The sequence below is a fragment of the Pongo abelii genome, chromosome 2 (genome assembly GCF_028885655.2).
Source record: "Pongo abelii isolate AG06213 chromosome 2, NHGRI_mPonAbe1-v2.0_pri, whole genome shotgun sequence".
Lineage (NCBI taxonomy): Eukaryota > Metazoa > Chordata > Mammalia > Primates > Hominidae > Pongo > Pongo abelii.
The window spans coordinates 108797386-108819218 of NC_085928.1; the positions used below are offsets into that span (position 1 = coordinate 108797386).

Below are 21833 nucleotides of genomic sequence, written 5' to 3' on the forward strand. Positions count from 1 at the left end.
CATTCGGAGTCCTCCTCCCTCTGCATGGGGGAGCTGTTCTCTTTTTTCTGCCTGTTAAACTTTCCGCTCCTTAACCCACCCACGTGTGTCCGTGTCGTTAATCTTCTTGGCACGAAACAACAAACCTCAGGTATTTCCCCAAACAACGGAGCCAATTCACTTTGATCCATTTTGTATGTCATGGAGTCTGGCTTCCTGCCGAGTTTTCAAATTGGGTGTCCCCTCACTTTCACTCCGTCACAGGCTTGCTGTGGACCAAGTCTCATGGACAACACAGGGCCCAGAACCGCCTGTCCTTGAGAGCTAGGATTAGTTGGAGGGACATGTATGTGACCAAGTGGTGGCAGTCCCTGAGGCTGCCTTACACACCTGGACGTATCCACATAGCCAGGGATTCTCCTAGAAGTGTCACACATCTAGGGCTGTTGCCTACCTGGGAACTTCTAACCAGATCTCTCTGACCATAACCCACAGGGTATGACCTACTCTGTTTTTTTACACCTAGAGTACAAGGTCTCAATCATGTTTGTGTAGGAAGCATTTCTGTTTTCAATCCAGGGAAAAATGCAAACCCCACTTTCAGGGATTCTTGAAGAAAAGGCACCCAATAACCTAGGAATATTCTTTCATTTCCTCTCAAAAAACGTTCGTTGGAGTCTGTGGTAGGCTGACTAATGCTCTTCCTGTTACCGGTGGAGGGTGTCCAGGTTCTTGGCATCTTGATAAAGAAATGGACAAAACGCACAAAGCAAGGAAAGAATGAAGCAACGAAAGAGATTTATTGAAAAACAAAAGTACACTCCACAGGGTGGGAGCAGCCCAAGCAGCTCAAGAGCCCGGTTACAGAATTTTCTGGGGTTTAAACACCCTCTAGAGGTTTCCCATTGGTTACTTGGTGTACACCCTATGTAAATGAAGCAGAGGTCCATGATCAGTCTGATTGGTTGTGGGAGGGGACCAATCAGAGGCTGAAGAAAGTTACAAAGTTACACCACCCTATACAAACATCTGACTGGTTGTGTAAAGCGACCAATCAGAGGCTGAAGTTACAAAGTTATACTCCTATGCAAATGAAGGCTTGGCCCAAGACCAGTCTGATTGGTTGTGGGAGGGGATCAATTAGAGGTACTTTCAATTTTTCACCCGCCATGCAGAAAAGGGGCCGGGTGTGGGGAGGTTGCGAAGGGAGTAGCCTCTGGTCCTTTTGTTACTTGAGCATGGAAAGTTGGGGTTTTCCTTTTAACTTAGTTCTAGGAAGTCAGCCTGAATTGGCATTAGGAGGCCAATTCCATGCCTCCAGACCCTATCTCCTGCTTCCCTCCCCTTCAAAGATGTCCCTGTCCTCCTCACCAGAACCTGTGAATATCTTATTCTGCAACGTAAATATCTTATTCTGCAAGGTAAATATCTTATTCTGCAAGGTAAATATCTTCAGGTAAATATCTTATTCTGCAAGGTAAATATCTTAAGGTAAATATCTTATTCTGCAAGGTAAATATCTTATTCTGCAAGGTAAAAGGGGCTTTGCAGATGTTAAGAATCGCAAAATGGGAGATTATTCTGGATTATCTGGATGGGCATAATCACAAGCATCCTTACAAGGAGGCAGGGAGGGTCAGAGAGGAGGTGTGATAATAGAAGCAGCCAGAATGATGCAGCCACAAGCCAAGGAAAATGGGCAGCCTCTAGAAGCGGAAAAGGGGCAAGGAATGGGCAGTCCCCTATAGCACCTCTGGAAGCAATTCGCTTCTGCTGACAACCTTAACTTTGGCTCGTGTCCAGGATGACAGAATGATATATTTGTGTTGTTTTAAGCCACTGAGGTTGTGGTAATTTGTTAGAGTGGCCATAGGAAACCAATACAGACTTCAACAGAGCAGCAGTGAGCTTCTCCTCACAGCCTCCTGTGGCTTTTTGACTATGTAGCTTTGATGAAGAAGTATACTGATGGACAAGTTACTGCCTCCCATCAACCAGAGCAGTAGAGTGGTCAAGACAGCGCCCTCTGGATGAGATGGCCTGGGATGGAGTACTTACGTTTATTTCACCCTTTTGTGTCTCAGTTGTCTTGTCTATCAAATGAGGGATGATAAAGAACATACAGTCCTTGGAATAACATCTGCTATGTGGTGAGCACATGGGAAATGTCAGCTATTACAGCTGCTACTGCTTCATCACAGCACTTAGAACCAGACCAGATACCCCACTGCCCAGTCCCACATGGCCCAATGCCCGAGGCTGACTCTTAGGACTATGCCATCTCCTCCCAATCCCTGGTGCCAGGATGCCTTGCTGGTAGCTGGAAAGTGGCCATGGCGGGAATATTTACATCCTAGGTATCAGCAAACACTCCATATCAGGGCTTTTTAATTTTTTGCCCCAGAGGGCTGGTTTGCCAGCACACCACAACCCCAGACCACCTTTTACCCTGATTGCATCTTCACTCCTTATACCATCAAGGTCTTAAGCAAATAGCAGCCCATGTTGGCAAAATCAGACTAGCCATTCTCATCACTTAAAAAGAAAAAAAAAAACTTTTACTCTGGTGTAAGGTGCTATGACTATCAGTATCCTCACTCCCAGCTTTCCCGTGTCCTTGGCACGTCAGACCTGGTAGCCACAAGGACTCAACTGGAGTCTAGAACAAACTCTTTCCCCACCCCAGGGATTCTAACCACACACTTGGCCCCATCACTCTACAAGTCCTGTCTTCCTGCATGTGGCTGTCTCAAGCCTGAAGGATCACTCGCCTTGAGAATTCTTTGGTCATAACCTCAGAAGAGAAAAAACAGTTAACATTCACAAAAGAGACAAAGTGACCTTACAAGTCACTGCATCAGGACCTTACAAGTCTCAATCTTAAAGGTCCAGTAAAAGAAACTGCCGATTCTTGGGATATGATTCTCCAAGGCCTCTCACATTTTTATACATCTGGTAAGAATAGGCACCAATTGCCAGGTTCCAGACTTATATTTTCAAGGATGTTTATCTAGTGAACAGTCTTGGATGACAGAGATACTGTCTGTCTCTGGAGCAAAAGTCAGGCAGGCTTACTGCCCATTATCAAAAACCAGGGTTCCCTAAGCATGGGGGTTCCTCTTGTAATGCAGCCCACTGCGTGTGCAGGTCTCACCTGGCCCTCTTCATGGGGCCTGGAGCTCAGGGAACCAGTGCAAATGCTGATAATCTGGCCACTGCTATTGCTATAATAAACTGTCCTTTGTCTCTGACCTATGAGTCTCATAACTTCTGCCAGGATCCATGAACCCATGTGGTGTGCTCACTTTATTAGCCTGCAAGTAGGGTAAAATCTCATACCCTTCACAGGCTTGATACCTATGTGGTACTTTTAAGAATCCAGAGCTGTAAAAGAAGACAAAGTCCAGGTAGCAAAAAACACTGTTTGCTGACTCCACACACAGAAAAGACCCAGGAAATATAATGTTCAAGGAGCACTTTAATAGTCAACAAATTGATGCAGTTTTGTCACAATACTTTGCATAATTTTATAGTAACAGTAAAATTCTGAATCACTTTATAGTAAAGACACAGAGGAAAATAATTTCCCTGTACAATGAAATTTTCATACACTATATGGAGATTTCCCACATCTGTCAAGTTTGGGCTCAGAATAAAAGATAGCTAATTTATTTCACTCTTTTCTCTGTTTTTTTTTTTTTTTTTTTTTTTTTTGAGACAGAGTTTCGTTCTGTTGCCCTGGTCGGAGTGCAATGGCACCATCTCGGCTCACTGCAACCTCTGCCTCCCAGGTTCAAGCAATTCTCCTGCCTCAACCTCTCAGGTAGCTGGGATTACAGGCGTACGCCACCAAACCCAGCTAATTTTGTATTTTTAGTAGAGACAGTGTTTCACCATGTTGGTCAGGCTGGTCTCTAACTCCTGACCTTAAGTGATCCACCTGCCTCAGCCTCTCAAAGTGCTGGGATTACAGGCATGAGCCACTGTGCCTGGCCTTTTCTGTTACCTTTAAAAGTTACTTCACATAGTAAAGAAATTAGGACTGATTCTTGGCATAAAGGAGGGTACAAAAAAAAAATTGTGCCAGGTACAGTGGCTAATGGCCATAATCCCAACACTTTGGGAGGTGGAAGTGTGCAGATCATTTGAGCCCAGGAGTTCCAGACCATCCTGGGCAACATGGTGAAACTCGTCTCTATAAAAAATACAAAAATTAGCCAGGCGTAGTCAGTCATACACGCCTGTGGTCCCGGCTACTCGGGAGGCTGAGGTGGGAGGATCACTTGAGCCCAGTAGGTGGAGGCTGCAGTGAGCTGAGATCGTGCCATTGCACTCCAGCCTGGGCAACAGAGTGAGGCCCTGTCTCAAAAAAAAAAAAAAAAAAAAAAAAAGAAAGGAAAAGAAAAATTGGTTTCCTGGCAGATAGAGTTTTAACAAGTGCATCAAGCAGTAATAATTTGTGGTCTTGTGATCAATTCTCACACATGATCTTTGCAAGGGTCCCAGCAGCCATCACAGCTCTACTTTCACATGCATGGGACACAGCACAGAGCAGCAGCCTTGAAAGGACTGCAAAGAGGTGTGAATTCCAAACATTCTCTTAAGTCCTAACATTTCTGTTCTTCATTTTGTGTGACACAAGCCCACGGAAACAAGGCGATAACGGCGCTTGAGGGTGACCAGACCTCCTCAATCATTCCATCAGCCACCCAGGACTCAACAGCAGAACCTCGGAGGACTCAGCTGAAAGAGGTTTTCACTCGAGCACTAACCACAGAGAAGTGAGAAGTGCTATCCTGCTGCCATACGCAGCCGATGGCTAGTTAGGACTAAATGCCCTTCTGTGGTGAGATGAACCAAGACGGCAGATGGGGGAATAACATCAGTGAGAGAGAGATTACGAGTGGATCCTTACATTGCAGATCAAACTGGGTTGTCTCTTCTCAAACCACCCAGGCAGTTTCTGAATGTCCCAAGATAGGGGTAGGAGAAAAGAAAAAAAAGACAAAACAGGAGACGGTGGGTAAGAAAACCTAAAAGGCACAAGGAGGCAAAGGCCTAAGATGGAGGCTGGCTTTGGGATCTGAAATCCAGCCACAATCCTCCTTGTTTTACCTAAAGTCCAAGAATTGTCAAAAAGAAAACCCAGAAGGGCTATTCATTCTAAATTTTAAAACCTTTTCTTCTTGGCCTACCAAGTCCTTGTATTTTCTTTCTAGGCGCCCATAAATACAACCCCATTACAGTTCTATTTGGCTAATAATTTACAGAACATTTAAAATACCAGGTAGGTGAACATCTCTTCATGGCTTTTGTGCAAAGGCCTGAAGCGGAGAGAAAAACAACTGATTGGAGATTCCTATCTGGCGCCTTCTCCAGGGAAACTGACAACCAGAGAAATCTGTTGCTAGGATTTCTAGGACATCTGGAAATTCCCTTTTTGTTCTTTCTCAACAATATAAAATGGTATATTTGCAAACCTATCTGAATCACCGCAATCTAGGCCACTTTAAAAATGTAATCACAGATTTTTAAACTAATTACCCAATTTACAAACAAATCCCAGCTACTTCTGGTCTTGAACATGGAGCAAAGGTGTGTCAGTAAGGCCAACATTCTTAGGTTGACAGAGACAGGTTAACACATTGGCTGGCTTCATTTACCCCCCTGCCATGCCCCACACTGAGCTGGATGATTTGATGGGAAAAGAGGGTCCCCACCTCAGGGTTCACTTCCCCAGCCCCAGCGTTCATGGGTTTTCAGGGGGCTCAGCCTGTGAAAAAGAACCAATGATGATGCACACCCTGGCTGAAGTGACATCTGGCCAAAGGATTCCAACAGAATGAATTTCATCAACATGAAAAAGATAATCCATGGCACCAATTCTGTGCTTCTTACAGGCAATGGTTACCAAATGAGTCAAAACATGGCCTAGAAGTGGAGCTGGGCCCAATGAAAAGCCTGAGTTCACACGTGCTAGGGGCTCCACTTACCACCTTCTGCAGCCCAGCACCCAGTCCTCTTGCTCCGGGTGCAAGGTAAGGAGGCAGAGTGCACACACTGGCTCCTGTGTCCCCGGCCTGGCTGGCAATGGTAAAATGGGCTGCCTTTCTTTTGCAGCTTCTTCTAATCGAGATACCAAGGGGTACTGACCTCCGGCCTCAGGGATGTGACTTGCAGTGCAAATTTTACCTCTTCAGTGCAGAGTGGTCTTGAAATCTTGCCAGTGTGTGGCCCTCCCTCAGCTCCTGCCACCCTGGGGAGCTAGGATGCCGAAATGCATAAGGCAAAAGCACTGAATCGAATCTGTTCCCTGCTGACCTTTAGTTACGATCACTCTGCCCTGACCAGCTGGAGTTGGGCCTGTGTGAAGCCAGTGGTTTCCAACACACTGAAGAAGGTATCTGAGTCCAGTGTGAAAGCCAAATTCCTCCTGAATCTGTGATTTGGTGAAGCTCTATCTGTGAGGTATTTTTTGTGTGTGGAAGACTGAAAGTGAAGGGAAACAACTAAAAAAATTAAACAGACAAAAGCAGTGTACCTTATACTGGTTTCTTCAAACATAATGCCTGTGCCAAGAATTGGGCAGGAGAGAAACCAACGAAATGAATATAATAACTTATCCTGAGGCGCTCCCTCCCACGCTGGCTTAGAGACCTCGCACACAAAAAACTCTCCTTGTTTATAAGAAGCTGTCTCTCAGTATGCGGGCAGTTCTTCCCAAAAGCCCATCATTAAATAAGCTAAAAACAGGTGCAAGCGATGTACCTGCATGGGTTCCTGAGACTTGCCTTGCAGAAGCGGCCTTCCAAGTCACCAACTCTTGAGAACTCCAGAGAAAAACAGCGCAAACATGTGGGCAAAAAAAAATCCTGGTGCCTGCACCAAGTTCTTCTCCCAAAGTATGTTTTACTCACATAGGGCAAATTTCTGTCGCGGCGTCAGCTGCCTTTAGGAGAGTAAGGATTTGAAGGGGCACAGAGAATGCTGTCAGTGTCTAAGGAGGAAACCCTGCCTCACTTATTTCAAATCTTGACTCTGGTTTTCTAAGCAAATTCGTCTCAGGATACAAAGCACACATTAGAGCTTCCTTCTAGCCTTAATGCAATTAAATTTGCAGCCATTCTGCAGAAGAACTGAAGCTTTCGGGTGAAAAGAAGCCTTAAATCATGCCATGATATATATGGGGGGAGGGAGCATTTGGGTATAGGTATTTTCCTGAAGGAAGAGAAAGGGTTGAATGTATTGGCAGCTGAGCTGTCCCTTCAAGGGGATATTGTGAAACAAGCTCAATAAAAACCTCTCCCTCTGAAGCATGAAATGTTCCCAGAGGGGACAGGAGGATTCCTTTGTTGCTATGATGCAACCTCAGGTCATGTGCTCGCACATGCTGGAGCATTTTCCTGAGTAACCTGAGGAAAATGTGGCAACAGAGAAAAGCACTTGGAAAATACACGCAGCAGGCAGGTAGTGTTCACCTCCCTGGTTAAAGGAAAGGCACCCCCCACATGCTCACAGGAACTCTCCCTCCTGCCCCTCTTCTTCCCCTACCCCACTTCCACCCCAGGGGCCACCGGAAGCAGCAGCAGCAACCCCGGCCCCTCATCCCCTGCCATGATGTCTGCAAGTGGCTCTGGCTAGAAGTGGTGCTGGTGAAGGGCTGTAGATGAGGGTCTCTTCTCCAGCCTCTTCACGTGGCAGGAGTGACAGAACAGGTGGTCCTCCAGCGGATAACAGCGATGGCCATCTTCATCATTGAGCTCCAGACCACAGTCCTGGGGGGAGGCAGACATGTCCAGGGGAAGCAAAACAAAACAGACTGCAAGACTGACCTGAAGGCCACAGTCCCCAAAATCAGCAGAGGGTGCTGTGTGTTTCTGTATAGGCAGGAAATGCCAGTGCAGAAACAGCTCCTGCCCCGTGGAGGCCTGTCCAACACAGGAGACACAGCCACACAGCACTTGCTGTGAACCACTTAAAATGTGCTGTCAGTGTAAATGCAGATTCCGAAGACTTAGGACAAAAAGAGGATGTAAAAATATCTCATGGGATAAAGGAATGAGATCATGTCCTTTGCAGGGACATGGATGAAGCTGGAAGCCATCATTCTCAGCAAACACAGGAACAGAAAACTAAACACCGCATGTTCTCACTCATAAGTGGGAGTTGAACAATGAGAACACATGGACACAGGGAGGGGAACAACACACACCAGGGCCTGTTGGGAGGTGGGGGTGAGGGGAGGGAACTTAGAGGATGGGACAATAGGTGCAGCAAACCACCATGGCACACGTACAACATATACCTATGTAACAAATCTTCACACATATCCCCCTTTTTTTTTAGAAGAAATAAAATAAATTGTGGAGTTACAAAAAAAAAATCTCATGGGTAACTTTTTCATATTGATTACATGTTCAAAAGATAACATTCAGATTTTTTTTTCTTTTTTGAGACAGTCTCCCTCTGTTTCCTAGGCTGGAGTGCAGCGGTGCGATCTCAACTCACTGCAACATCCGCCTCCCTGGTTCAAGCAATTCTCCTGTCTCAGCCTCCCGAGTGGCTGGGATTATGCACGCACCACCGCATCTGACTAATTTTTGTATTTTTAGTAGAGACAGGGTTTTACCATGTTGGCCAGGCTGGTCTTGAACTCCTGACCTCAAGTGATCTGCCCTCCCAAAGTGCTGGGATTACAGGCGTGAGCCACCACGCCCAGCGAGATTTTTTATTTTTTTAAGACAGGGTCTTGCTCTGTCACCCAGAGTAGAGTGCAGTAACGTGATCCTAGCTTCCTAAGTAGCTGAGACTATAAGCACAGCATGTCTGGCTAATTTTTGTATTTTGAGTAGAGACAGGGTCTCACTGTATTGCCCATGCTGTTCTCAAACTCCTGGGCTCAAGTGATCGCCCTGCCTCGGCCTTCCAAAGTGCTAAGATTACAGGCATGGGCCCATGCCTGGCTGGATATTTTGAACTGAATAAAATAATTAATCTCACCTGTTTCTTTTAACTTTTTAATTGTGGCTACCAGAAAACTTAAAATGATACATGACTTTAATTTGTGGCTCTCATACTTCTTTCTTTTCGAGACGGAGTCTTGCTCTGTCGCCCAGGTTGGAGTGCAGTAGCATGATCTCAGGTCACTGCAACCTCCACCTCCCAGGTTCAAGCAATTCTCCTATCTCAGCTTCCCGAGTAGCTGGGACTACAGGCGTGTGTCACCACGCCCACTAATTTTTTATTTTTGGTAGAGATGGGTTTTTGCCATGTTGGCCAGGCTGGTCTCGAACTCCTGACCTCAAGTGGTCTGCCGGCCTTGGCCTCCCCCCAAAGTGCTGAGATTACAGGCATGAGCTATCGCGCCTGGCCCCTTATATTTCTTTTGGAGAGCACTGGTCTAGAAAATGTGGAAAGGCCTGTTGAGCAAATGTCCTCACCTTTTCTCCTGCAGTGACCTGGGGCACCTGGGGTCCCAGCAGCAATGATTCCCACCCATTTCTTCAGTATTGGCAGTGGGACAAGTCTATATGAGGGACACCCCCATTCTCTACCCACAAGGTCACCAAATGAATCTAATCTCCTTCCATGGGTGAATTCACTTAATTGTGGCTGAAATTCCATGGTCACCCTTCACAAGGGCTGGTGAGGGGCGACCCCTAGCTTTCCTGACAGTCATCAGGTACTAGTGCTCCTTCATCCTGGGTTGGGACACAGGGCAGGAAGGGGAAGGCGGACCCCACCCGCCTTCACACCACCAGCTGACATGCCTGTTTCCAGGAGGGGGTTCATGATTTCCAGGGCTCGGCTGAGAAAGGAGCTTCAGGCAGATAGAACAGCCTGCAAGCTGGAGGGAAGGGAGTCCCTTCCCCAAATCGCACACCTGCCCGACAATGTGGCCCCCAGATAGGACCTGAAACCCATGCTCTCCACGACCCTCCTAGCTCTGCAGCTTCAGGGAGAGCAGCTCCAATAGTTGCAGGACTTGATAGTTCTGAATATGCGGAAGAAAGACCTTTATACCTTGAGCATTTCCATCTTCTCCTACCTCCCCCAAGAACCAGCCTTCATTCCATTTCCTACAGAAGCTCTAGAGGACTGACCCTTGCCGGAATCTTGTTGACAGCCTCTTGCCCCAGTCAACGCAGGATGCTTTTCTCTTGGATGTCTACAACGGGCTTTGGGGGCTGGGTGGGGAGGGGCTTACCTCACAGTGGTAACACTCCACGTGGTAGTCTCTGTCCATGGACACGACACGGATGGTCTCATCTGAACCCTGGGACCAAAGAAAAGCAAGAACACATAGGAGAGACCTGTTAGGGGGGCTGTCGGGCTTGATGTACCGTGGGTTGGGGAGGGAAGAGGGCTTTGGGGGTAACAAGTAGGTGGCCTTGGGAGGAGAAGGTAAATCAGGAGTACTTGTTGGAAGAAGAATACATTTAAGCTGATGAGAGGGGAAGTGGGAGGGACAGGAGTCCTTAGGAGTCCTTCCTTCTAGAATGTCAGAGTTAACACTGAAAGAAAGACCTACATGGACACTTATTTTAAAAATGAAGAAAAGACAACCTTTCTGCTCATCTGCTTTAGTATCAAGTAAGGGAGTTTGTCCCTGGTTATGGGGACAAATCAGCACAAGAAGGGTACTGGGCTGGGGAAGCCAGGCAACAAGGAAGGGTGAGGACACAACTTATCTCAAAGGTGAAGTGGGTTTTTTTCTTTTTTTTTTTTTTTTTGGAGACAAGGTCTTGCTCTGTCACCCGCTGGAATGCAGTAGCACCATCATAGCTCACTGCAGCCTCAAACTCTTGGGCCCAAGCAGCTAGGACTACAGGCACACGCCACCACGCTTGACTAATTTTTAACAATTTTTTGTAGAGATGAGGTCTTGCTATGTTGCCCAGGCTGTTCTTAAATTGTAGCCTCAAGCAATTTTCCTGCCTGGGCCTCCTAAAGTGGTGGGATTACAGGTGTGAGCCACTGCACCAGGCCAGAGTTGAGATTTTTAAAAGGATACCTTAAAAGCTGTAAGGACAGGACATGGATCTTGTAAATGAGCCCAGGGAGATATTCATGTCTTAGAAGCCCCTGGGAGCATGTCTGGAAGGGCATCTTACCTCAGGTGGAAGGATGGGAAGCCCACAGGCTGCACACTTGGGGGCCAGCACCCTGCAGGTAGAAACAAAGCAGCAGTAAATGTTGCTTCTGGGAGCAAATTCCAGAGTCAGACTTGCACTTGGAATCCACACAGAGCCTTCCTCCATGCCGCCTCCTGTGCCTTGCTCTCCTCCCTCATAGAATGACTGGAACCTGGCTCACTTTGTGGAATATGCCTTAGTATTTGCTCCCCAGCTGCAGTGAGGACACTGGCTGCCTCTCACTCTTCTGGGGACAGCACTAACCCATTTGTTTACACCTCTCATGGTGCCTAGCACAGGCCCAGGCAAACCAAGAGTGGTAGGAACCAGCACTGCATAGGGGCCTTGTGAAGTTAGGTAACACTGAAGCCACAGGGCTTGGTGGATTCCTCCCAAGGCCTAGCAACAAATATGATTATTAGTTTTTTGTGCTCTTTTTTTATTTTTTCACTAAACATGATTCTTTAACCCACTCCTGTCAACACTGGCATCAACCAACCTCCCAAGGTCTCTGCTGTACCCCTCAAAACCATTAAGCCTTTGCTGGACTGTGATCTAAGGGCAGCTGGCAAACACAGTTCTGTCGGTTTCCACCGCTCACTCTGCTGCGATCAGCTTGGCCTACACGAATGGGTCCTGTCTGCTCCCATCCCTTCTTACTTGTGGTAATCTCGGACACAGTAGATCTTGTTCTCTGAGTCCACGGTGAAGGGCACCCCATCCAAACACTCATTACAGATGACACAGCGGAAACAGCCGGGGTGGTAGGACTTCCCCAGGGCTTGCAGGATCTGGAGGAGAGACCAAGACTCAGTGGGGATTATAGGGAAGGATGAGATGGTGGAAGGGGAGAGAAACACATCAGTCCAAGGATTACATGAGCAGTCACACACGGAGTACACTTACCCCCGAGTTTCACCTAGGAGAAGAGCAAGAGGTGATGGGGTGGGAAAGGCAAATCTGTTTCGATGAATACACAGAAGAGACCACACAGGAATCCTTTTCCTGCAGCCTCTCACAGGGTCTCTGAGCTGGGAGGGAAAGAGGGCTCCTTTCCAACCCTCACCCAGAACAGGAAACTCTTGCATAGTTCTTTAATAGAAAGAGATGGTAAGGAAGGGATGGGCCAATCCCAGGGCCAAAATCCACCATGAAGAAGCGGGAAACAATGCAAAGCAGGGCCACAGAAGGATCCATCTTTCCCAGATTTGGGAAGCAGCAAGTACTCGGAAAAATGAAAAGAAATTCCATGTGGAAATGGCAGAGCTCAAAAGGAACCCCTTCACTTCTGCCTCTTAGGTGCCCCTTCTATGCAGCTTTGACTCTGGAGCATGATAATCTAGAAGTTCTGACTCAACCCAATGACCTCAAATCCAAGTGTAATAAGTAAAGTTTCTCTGTTGTTGTTTTTAAACGCAATAGAGGGAAAGCCCCACAAACTTCTTCCTCTCAGTGTCATTTAATCTGGATCTGGATGGGATACCTGCAACTGCCAGAGCCAACCTGAAACCAGGACAGACCCAAGACATGGAGAGCAGGAAAGAGAAGAGATGGAAAGAACATCCTTGGTGAGGTCCGTAAGTAACTGAATTAACTCATCATGGAACCGTGTACCTCCAAGCTCTTTTTAGGTGAGATAAAATATCATTCCTATGAAGTCAGTGGTCCTCGATGTGTGGCCCCCAGACCTTCAGCATTAGCATCACCTGCAAACTTGTTAATAATGCACATTCTTGGACCCCACCCCAGATTTCTTGAATCAGAAACTCTGGGGGTAAGGCCCAGCAGTTGGTATTTTAATAGGGTGATTCTGATATATATTAAAGTTAGAGGATCATTGGTTTAACTTGAATTGAGTCTGGATTTTTTCTATAATTTGCAGTTGAAAGCATCTTCACTGACTTAATAGAAGATTCATTTCTGCAATTAGCTGTGTTATGAAACTTAGCAAAAACAACTGAACTACAGAATCAACATGAGCAAGGTCACACCAAAACATGCATCTGCAAAGAATGTACAGAACGGTCATCAGCATCCAGCAGTGGGAGCCCACACAGAAAGCCTTCAAACAGGCTGAAGAAAGGGGATTTTGGATTTGGGGAAGCCTTGTCAGTACACTGTGAGACCCAGGGGTAAAGATATGCTGTGTTCCAGCTCCTTCCCCTGGAAGCCTCAGGCAGATAACTCCACACTGCACAAGCTCCAGCCAAGAAGGCAAGAGGAGGGCGTTGTGCTATTCCAGCTTTCCTCTGAATGCTCAGCTTTCAAGCTTCCTCATTCCCTCTTGGGTTTCACTAATGTTTGAGGGCCCTCTCAATCTGCAGTAAGGCAAAACAGGAAGAACAACTGGCTGGGCTTCCAAAACCCATTTGGCAATTTGGACCTTGGAATGTATTTTCCCCAAGTTGAATGCTGCCTTGGCAGAAAGAGATCCTTAAATTAATTTAATCCACATTGTGCCTAAAGTAAGATTGGAAAAAGATGCCATTTTGCTGCATTGTGACTAGCTGTAATACTTTTTTTATGTAAGACTATGCCTGGTTCTAACCTGCAAGCCCAGAATGTACCCCTCTATTAACAAAAGGGTATACAGAGAGACAATTTACACAAAGAGTTAGACAGCTGGGGTTCTGTCTAGACATTCACTAAAAGTTTTCAAGTCCTAGAGAAGACCTGAAAGACTGCAGGTTCAACTTCATACTATCTATCCCATATGGTAGAGATCTCACATCAAGAGATGGAGACTATTTCCCCCTCCCCTTGAATCAGAACTGGCTTTGTGACTTTCTTTAATTAACAGAAAGCAGAAGAAACAATGTTCTGAGATTTCTGAGTCAAAGGCTTAAGAAGACTGGTAACTTCCACTTCCTACCTCTTGCTGTAAGGAAGTCTGAACTAGACTACTGAATGATTAGAGGCTACAGGGAGAGGGGCCTGGAGGGTGAGAGGTCATCTTGGATGTTCCAGTTCAACAGTGCTACCAGCTGAATAAAGTTAAGTAGGAGACCCCAGCCAATGCCACAAAGAGCAGAAGAATTTGCCTGCTGAACCCTGACCTAAATCCTGACCCACAGCAAGAAGCTTGATGATAAATAAGAAATCACTGTTGTTTTAAACTACAAAGTTTTAGGGTGGTTTGTCATGCAGCAATAGATAAATGACATACCCTGAGGTTATCCAAAGAAGTCTTAGGATTACTAGAACTAAGAATAGGGTATAATCATACTCATAAATTTGGACCATGTTGACTTCATATGCAGTAGGTTTGTCAGAAGGACACTAAAAACAAAGGCAAATTCTGCTAAAGAAATAGAGCCCTACAGAGTCTAGAAGTTACCTGGGAAGGAGAGGTAAGCATATGTAGCTTCTGCCTACCTTCTACTGCGAGCATGGGGGAAGGGCCACGTTTCCCAGGGAGGTCTTGGCTACTAATGAGGACATGGCTCTAACAGGGCTAAGACCTCTGCTGAGGTCTATCAAAGCCTGGGAGATAGCAGATATTCATCATGAATAGGGAGGGCTCTGGGTCACTGATGTTTTATAAATATTAGCGTATAACCAGTAGAAATGAGTGTTTATGTCCATCAAAGACATGTACAAGAGTGTTCACAGCAGCTTCATGCATAAATAGCAAAAAACTAGAAACCACCAAATCCCCATCAACATGAGATGAAGAAATAAATTGTGCTATATCCATACAATGGAATTCCACTTAGCAATACAAATCAATGAACTACCAATATAGGTAACAGCATGGATGAAGCTCAAAAACATATGTAATAAGACCTGAAAGAGTCTATACTATATGTTTCTATTTATATGAAGTTCCAAAACCAGCAAAATGAATTTCTGGCAATAGAAGTTGGAATAATGGTTGCCTTTGTGGGAGTGGGGTCTTGAGTGGGAAGAGACAAGAAGGAACTTTCTGGAGTTTGGGAAGTGTTCTACATCGTGATCTGGGTGGTGGTTACAGGGGTATATGCACATGTGAAAACTCGTTCAGATGTACACTTAAGATTAGTATCTTTTACTCTATGAGTTATTTCTCAATAAAACGGTAAAATTAAAAATACTAATGATTAGAAATTATCTTCTCTAGAATGAAATTAATGAGTCAGCTTAGAGAGGGACTTAACTCTTTCCAACCAAAAGTATGTTATATAATCATTTTCTCTGATCAGTATATTAAAGAACTTCTTAAAGGCTAGTTTCCAATGGTGAACAATTTGATGTTGTATTCATTAACCTCATAACCTAACCCTCTAGGGAAAAATTGTCCCCACTGAAGACCTGAAGCCCAAAATAACCTCAGAGAGCCAGTGACTGAGCAAATAATGGAATGTATAAAACCTGGTCCTTGCTCTGCTGTCTCAGAACTAAATGACAGGCCCTAAAAACTCATCTTCGTAATGGTGTGAGCTGGGCATAACACAGGGAGAAAAACAACTTTGTTCCTCTGGCTTTCTGCATTTGACTCCAAGGTAGCTGAGATTTCTGCAGTAAAAACAGACTGTATTTAGCATCTCACCTGGGATGCCACAAGGATCACAGAGAAGCCAGAGGGAGGCCAGTATGATTCAAACAGCCCAGAGGAGGAGAAAGCGTTATCGGAAACATGACATCGTGTGCTCTAGATGGTTAAAGATGTTAATTCCAATAAAAGCCAACAATGTGGGTTCTATTAGAACAAGCAAGCTGCACTTTACAGGGACTTTTTTTTTTTTTTTTTTAAGGTGGAGTCTCACTCTGTCGCCCAGGCTGGAGTGCAGTGGCGTGATCTCGGCTCACTGCAACCTCCACCTCCAGGGTTCAAACAATTCTCCTGCCTTGGCCTCTCAAGTAGCTGGGACCACAGGCGTGCACCACCACGCCCGGAAAATTTTTGTATTTTTAGTAGAGACGAGGTTTCACCATATTGGCCAGGCTAGTCTCAAACTCCTGACCTCGTGATCCGCCCGCCTCGGCCTCCCAAAGTGCTAGAATTACAGGCATGAGCCACTGCGCCCAGCCGTAACCACAAATCAAGATAAGAAACACTGTCCTCAATTATTAATTTCTTTTTTCTCTGAACACCTCCTCCTCCACATGAGATGCTGTTCTCTTCTTTGGCTGACCTACTCACCATGTCCATGATCAGATGTCCACAAAGAAAACACCTGTCAGCCGACTGCTGGAAACCAGAGTACTGCAGAAGAAAAAGAAAAGAAAGTTAAACCCAGACTGGTAAGATGAATCAGCCACTTCCCCACCAGCCAAGAGGATTATAAGGAATTTCTCAGAAAGATGTGTCACTCTGTGCAGAATTCTGTCATCCCCAAGTACAACACAGCTGTGGGCTGAGTCATAGAACATTCTCTGCCACAAAAGCCATCACAAATACTAGTACCACTCACTCTAACAATGACTGTGTCTGGGCACCCACAGCATGCCAGGCTCTATGTAAGGGACTGTATATAGAGATGCTTTAATCCCATCTCAGTGGTTCTCAAAGAGCAGTTCCCTGGCATCACTTGAAAGCTTGTAAAAAATGCAAATCCTTGGGCTCCACTCCAGACCTACTGATTTGGAAACTCAGGGGGTGGGTTCTGGCAATCTGTGTTTTCACAAGCCTTTCAGGGGATTCTGAAACCACCACTCTAATGCTTATGACAATTCTGCAAGGTCTACATTATTACCCGGAATCCTCAAATAGAAGCAGAGGGCAGCTCAGAGAGGTTAAGTGAACTTTTCAAGGTCACACAGCCAACAAAGGGTAAGGACGGGAATCAAATTCAACTCTGGTTCTGGTTAAAAAGCTAATGCCTTTTATAGTTAGCTTCAAAGAAACTTGATAAATATCTACTTTACCTTACCTTATCTTACCTAAACACATACACACACACAGTCTTGAAAGACATGAGTTGCTCTCTTCAAAAAACATACTAGATGCTACACACTAGACTAGAAGTTTGGGTATTACAAACAACTTAACTGGGGGAAACCTTATGAAAGGAAGGTGGGAAAAACAAAAAAGGGAAACTTTCTGCAACTCTACACCATGTGGTGTAGGTTTCTGTCGTCTGGCACCTACACCCCATTCTGGGGGTAATAGTTCTTTATTTTCATTTGAGATCCAGCCCCCAGCTCCACACCACGTGGCTCCCATCACCATGTGGGCTGGCTCCATGCCAGGGCCCAGGCAGGGCATTGACAGATCTGGCCCATCAGAGCCTTGCATTCCTCCAGCACTGATAGCTTTTCCAGGGGTGGGCATGTGGCCCAGTAAGAGCCAATGAGACTCCAGGAGACATCTGTGGAGGATTCCAAAGGAGGGACTGGCACTCTTGCCCATCGGATGTGAAACTGAGAGAATGTAAACTCTGGGGTCCTGCCAACATCTGGCCATCACACAGGACCTGAGACTGAAGCTAACACTGAGATACAGGGCCAAAAATTGTGGAGAAAATGACTCCTGAGGCACTGCTGGAATAATTTCCTTTTTACTTAAGCCCATTTGGGTTTGCTTGTCTGTTTCTGGCCAACAGGAGTCATAATGAATCAACTTTTCAGTGAAAACCAAATAGAGCTTTTCTCCAAGGGAAGGCAGGGAGAAGCTGGCCCTGAGCCCATCTCTGCATCTCACATTCCTCATCCCTGAGATGACAGGGTCATTTCAACCACCATCTACCAAGCACCCACTCTGCATGGCATCGTGTTAGAGTCTGCAGGTGTGAAGTCATGTTCTTTCTACCCTGGAAGCTTTCAGTCAATGGAGGAGAGACTTGTAAGCAGACATACTGCTCAGGGCTAACAGCCCACAGCCCTGCCAGGGCAGGCCCCGGGCGTGGTGGCAGCACAGAGGAGCTCCTCCATTGTGGGTGCAGGAGGGACAGGAAGGCTGTTGGGGGGATCTGGGAAAATAAAGGGGCAAGACGTTGCAAGCAGGGGAAATGGCCCAAGCAAAGGCACGAAGGCATGAGGTTGCACAGGTGTGGGCAGCTGGGGATTCCAGACCTCGGAGAGCTTCTGCACATGCTGGGACCAAGCAGGCCAGGTTTATGCCCTATAAGGCCTCTTGATGCGGGTGTGTGGAGGCCGTTAAGCTAGCCTGGCTGAGCCATGCCGGAGGTGTGAACAGAGGCAGAATTGTGGAAGACATGGCAGCACAGAGTTCAACGACTGGCTGCATTCAAGGAGGTGGGGTTGAGGACAAACCTAGGAGGCAATTCTCACAGATCAGGACCCAAGGCAAGGTAAGATTTTTCTGCTTCACAGAAGTATGGTGAGGGACTGGGACACAGCCCAGGGGCCAGTGGGATGCCAGCAGCTGGCCTCAGAGGTGCGGCAGGGCTAGAGCTCAGGTCTGGGAGCCACTGGCACATTGATGGACTTCCAGTCCATGGGAGAAGCTAGATTCCCAGAGAGAGTGGGATGAGAAGAAGAGAGCCCAGGTCCCAGTCCAGAGGTCTAAGAGGGGGAGTCCAGGGTGGTGGAAGAGGCAGAACTGCAGAAAGCAGCAAGAGGATAGCCAAGTGACCCCACAGTTCCTTCAAAGTACAAGGCTGTGTGGTTTGCCATTGGCCTCAGGAACACGGCCAGCCCCATGCATCTACAGAAGGAAAGGCAGGGCCCCTCTCTCCAGCAGTGCAGCTTCCCTCCGCGCTGGCCCAGGTCCCCCCAGGCCCCTGCCCTCCGACTCTGGCCAGGACATGCGAGGGGAGGCTTTGGTGACACACTCACCAGGAAGTCCTCTTCACAAAACACTTTGCCGTTGACAAAATAAAAGGCTTTTCCTCTCAGCTTCCGGCCTAAGGAAAAAATCACAAAGACAGGGTAAAAAAGAAAAATTTTAATATGCAGTGGAAAAAGTGAAAAGTGAAAAGCAAAATATTTAGGCAGAAATAAACACGTAAAAACTGCCAACTGTCAATGACACTTTCCAGTTCCTAAAAGATGCCATGGCCCTCGGCGAGAGGCAGGCAGGCTGAGGCCAGGAGGAAGGGTGCCCTGGCAGATGCTATTTGGCAAAAAGACTCAAGGGCTGACTTGGAAGTCATCCTATGCTCACCTTCCAGCACCTCCTCTCTGCTTGGAAAGATGCCAGCAAAGCATTTGGTGGCAGGACAGCAGAGGCAACACAAGGGGGCGTCCGGGCAACAGTCTCTTGTGAAGATGCAGTTTCCCACAGGCATTTATGACAGTCACCTTGGACATGTGCTCCAGGACCATTGTGACCGCCTATCAGGAGAGTCCTATACATTGGTTAACTATTATTTTCCTATCTTTTTCTCACCTAAATTGTAGAAAACACACATTGTTGGAAGGATATTTTTGTTTTCTCTTGACCTAAAACGTGTAGGCGGGAGTGGGAAAAGTTCAAAGCACCCTGATTCCTTGGATGCAACTCTTGCTTCCATAAGGCTAACACAGGCAAACATCCTTTATCAGTACCTCTCATCTCTTATGGAAAACACAATGGGGCTGTGAGTTCAAGGTTGGCAGAGGCATCATTAGGGTGTCCCGGGATCCCCTACTTGGCAGTATTCACAGATCTGAGGGCATTTCCAGTGCCAGGCTCAACACATACTCAATAGGCAATGTGTGGGTTTCAGAAACTGAATGAACTCTCTTCAAAAAGTTAAACCAAGCCCTTTGGGGCCAGCCCACAAAATGAAAGTAAAACCATCAATGTCACAAACAATGCCTGAGATACAGAGAAACCCGCCAGACGAACACTGGCTGCCCTCACCTGGTGACGCCCACAGGAGGCAAAGCAGCGCAAGGCAGATAGCGACAAGACTGTCAAAGAACACTCCTCAGACCTCAGAGAGGACCCTGAAAGCATCAACGCAGCGGAAAAGGCATAAAAAAGGAAGTAACTTTAACTACAAATACGAAAACCTCCAGATGGATGAAAGTATAAAAAACAGAAACTAGTATAAGAAACTACAGGCTGGGGGTGGTGGCTCACACCTGTAATCCCAGCACTTTGGGAGGCCGAGGTGGGTGGATCACAAGGTCAGGAGATGGAGACCATCCTGACCAACATGATGAAACCCCATCTCTACTAAAAATACAAAAATTAGCTGGGTGTGGTGGTGCGTCCCTGTAATCCCAGCTACTTGGGAGGCTGAGGCAGGAGAATCGCTTGAACCCGGGAGATGGAGGTTGCAGTGAGCCGAGATCACGCCACTGCACTCCAGCCTGGTAACAGAGCAAGACTCTGTCTCAAAAAAAAAAAGAAAAAAGGAAACTACAAGCTTTTTAATTTTCTATTTTGTGATATTTTATTTATTTTTACTATAAGAAAAGAAAGTCCGACTTTGGCATGGAGAAGGATTTTGTAGGTAAGATATAAAAAGCACATCGCATGAAGGTTGACTGATCAATAGACATCAAAAATGTAAACTTCTGTACAAGAAAAAAGAGCATAAGCAAGGTTTAAAAGATGCAACTGCTGAAAATCCAGCCTGCTCCCCGGCAGGGAGGCAGAGGTGAGGGTCCCAGGACAGGGCTTGAGGTCACATGGAAAGCAGTAGAGACAGAGGAGGCAGAAGTGCTCAGCTGTCCTGGCTGCAGGTGAGACGTGGAGGTGGGAATGGAGGTGCCGAAGAGCCAAGAGGCTAAGGCTAGGAAAGAAATGAGGAAGACTCTCGGCTGACCACCCACTTTCATGTCTCTGTGCTTTGCTTAACTGGATGGCCCTTTCCTTCAGGCCTGGCCAGACCCTTCTGATATAGTTTGGATATTTGTCCCCACCCAAATCTCATGTTGAAATGTAATCTCCAATGCTGAAGGTGGGACCTGGTGGGAGGTGACAGGATCATGGAGTGGTTTCTCATGGTTTAGCACCATCTCCCTTGGTGCTGTCGTGGTGATAGTGAATTCTCGTGAGAGCTGGTTGTTTAAAAGTGTGCGGCACCTCCCACTCTCCCTCTCTTCCTCCTGTTCCAGCCACATGAGGTGCTTGCTCCCCCTTTGCCTTCCGCCATGATTGTAAGTTTCCTGAGGCCTCCCCAGAAGCCAAGCAGATGCCGGCATATGCTTCCTATACAGCCTGCAGAACCATAAGCCTCTTTTCTTTATAAATTACCCAGTCTCTGGCATTTCTCTATAGCAATGCAAGAATGGACTAATACATCTTCTTTGCTGTGGTGGTTGTTGCTACCAGATCTAGTGTTGTCTGAATGTTTCCCCAGCCCTCCTGTTGGTTCCTGTAGGACTTTTTAATACTCTGAGTATATGCTACATTCCTTGAAGATATAGCTAAGTCAGCTTCATACTTGGAGGGGAGGGCTTGGCAATACTCTAACAGAGCGCAGTACATGTTGAGTCAAAGAAAAAAGGAAGAGTAAGCCATGGATCAGAAGATGGCCAAAGCACATATGAAATGCTATTAGTATCTGGCCGGGCACAGTTATTCATGCCTGTAGTCCCAGCATTTTGGGAGGCTGACACGGGAGGATCACTTGAGGTCAGGAGTTTGGGACCAGCCTGGCCAACATGGTGAAACCTCGTCTCTACAAAAGATACAAAAATTGGCCGGGAGTGATGGCTCAAGCCTGTAGTCCCAGCACTTTGGGAGGCTGAGGCAGGTGGATCACCTGAGGTCAGGAATTCGAGACCAGCCTGGCCAATATGGTGAAACCCCATCTCTACTAAAAATACAAAAAAGTTAGCTAGGCATGGTGGCGTGCAACTGTAACCCCAGCTACTCGGGAGGCTGAGGCAGGAGAATCG

The 21833-nt window shown here is 46.6% G+C and overlaps 1 protein-coding gene across 1 annotated transcript in view; it reads right to left on the minus strand.

Moving 5' to 3' along the window:
- Positions 1-3439: 3439 nt before the first annotated feature.
- The window catches only part of LIMD1 (LIM domain containing 1), an 88200-nt gene continuing 69806 nt past the window's right edge, over positions 3440-21833 (minus strand). Inside the window, exons 3-8 of the mRNA XM_009239120.4 lie at positions 18834-18901; positions 16237-16299; positions 11775-11905; positions 11094-11145; positions 10187-10255; positions 3440-7754 (exon numbers count right to left, since the gene is read on the minus strand). Coding sequence (XP_009237395.1) covers positions 7617-7754; positions 10187-10255; positions 11094-11145; positions 11775-11905; positions 16237-16299; positions 18834-18901 — 521 coding nt within the window. The 3' untranslated portion in view covers positions 3440-7616. The remainder of the gene's footprint in view (positions 7755-10186; positions 10256-11093; positions 11146-11774; positions 11906-16236; positions 16300-18833; positions 18902-21833) is intronic.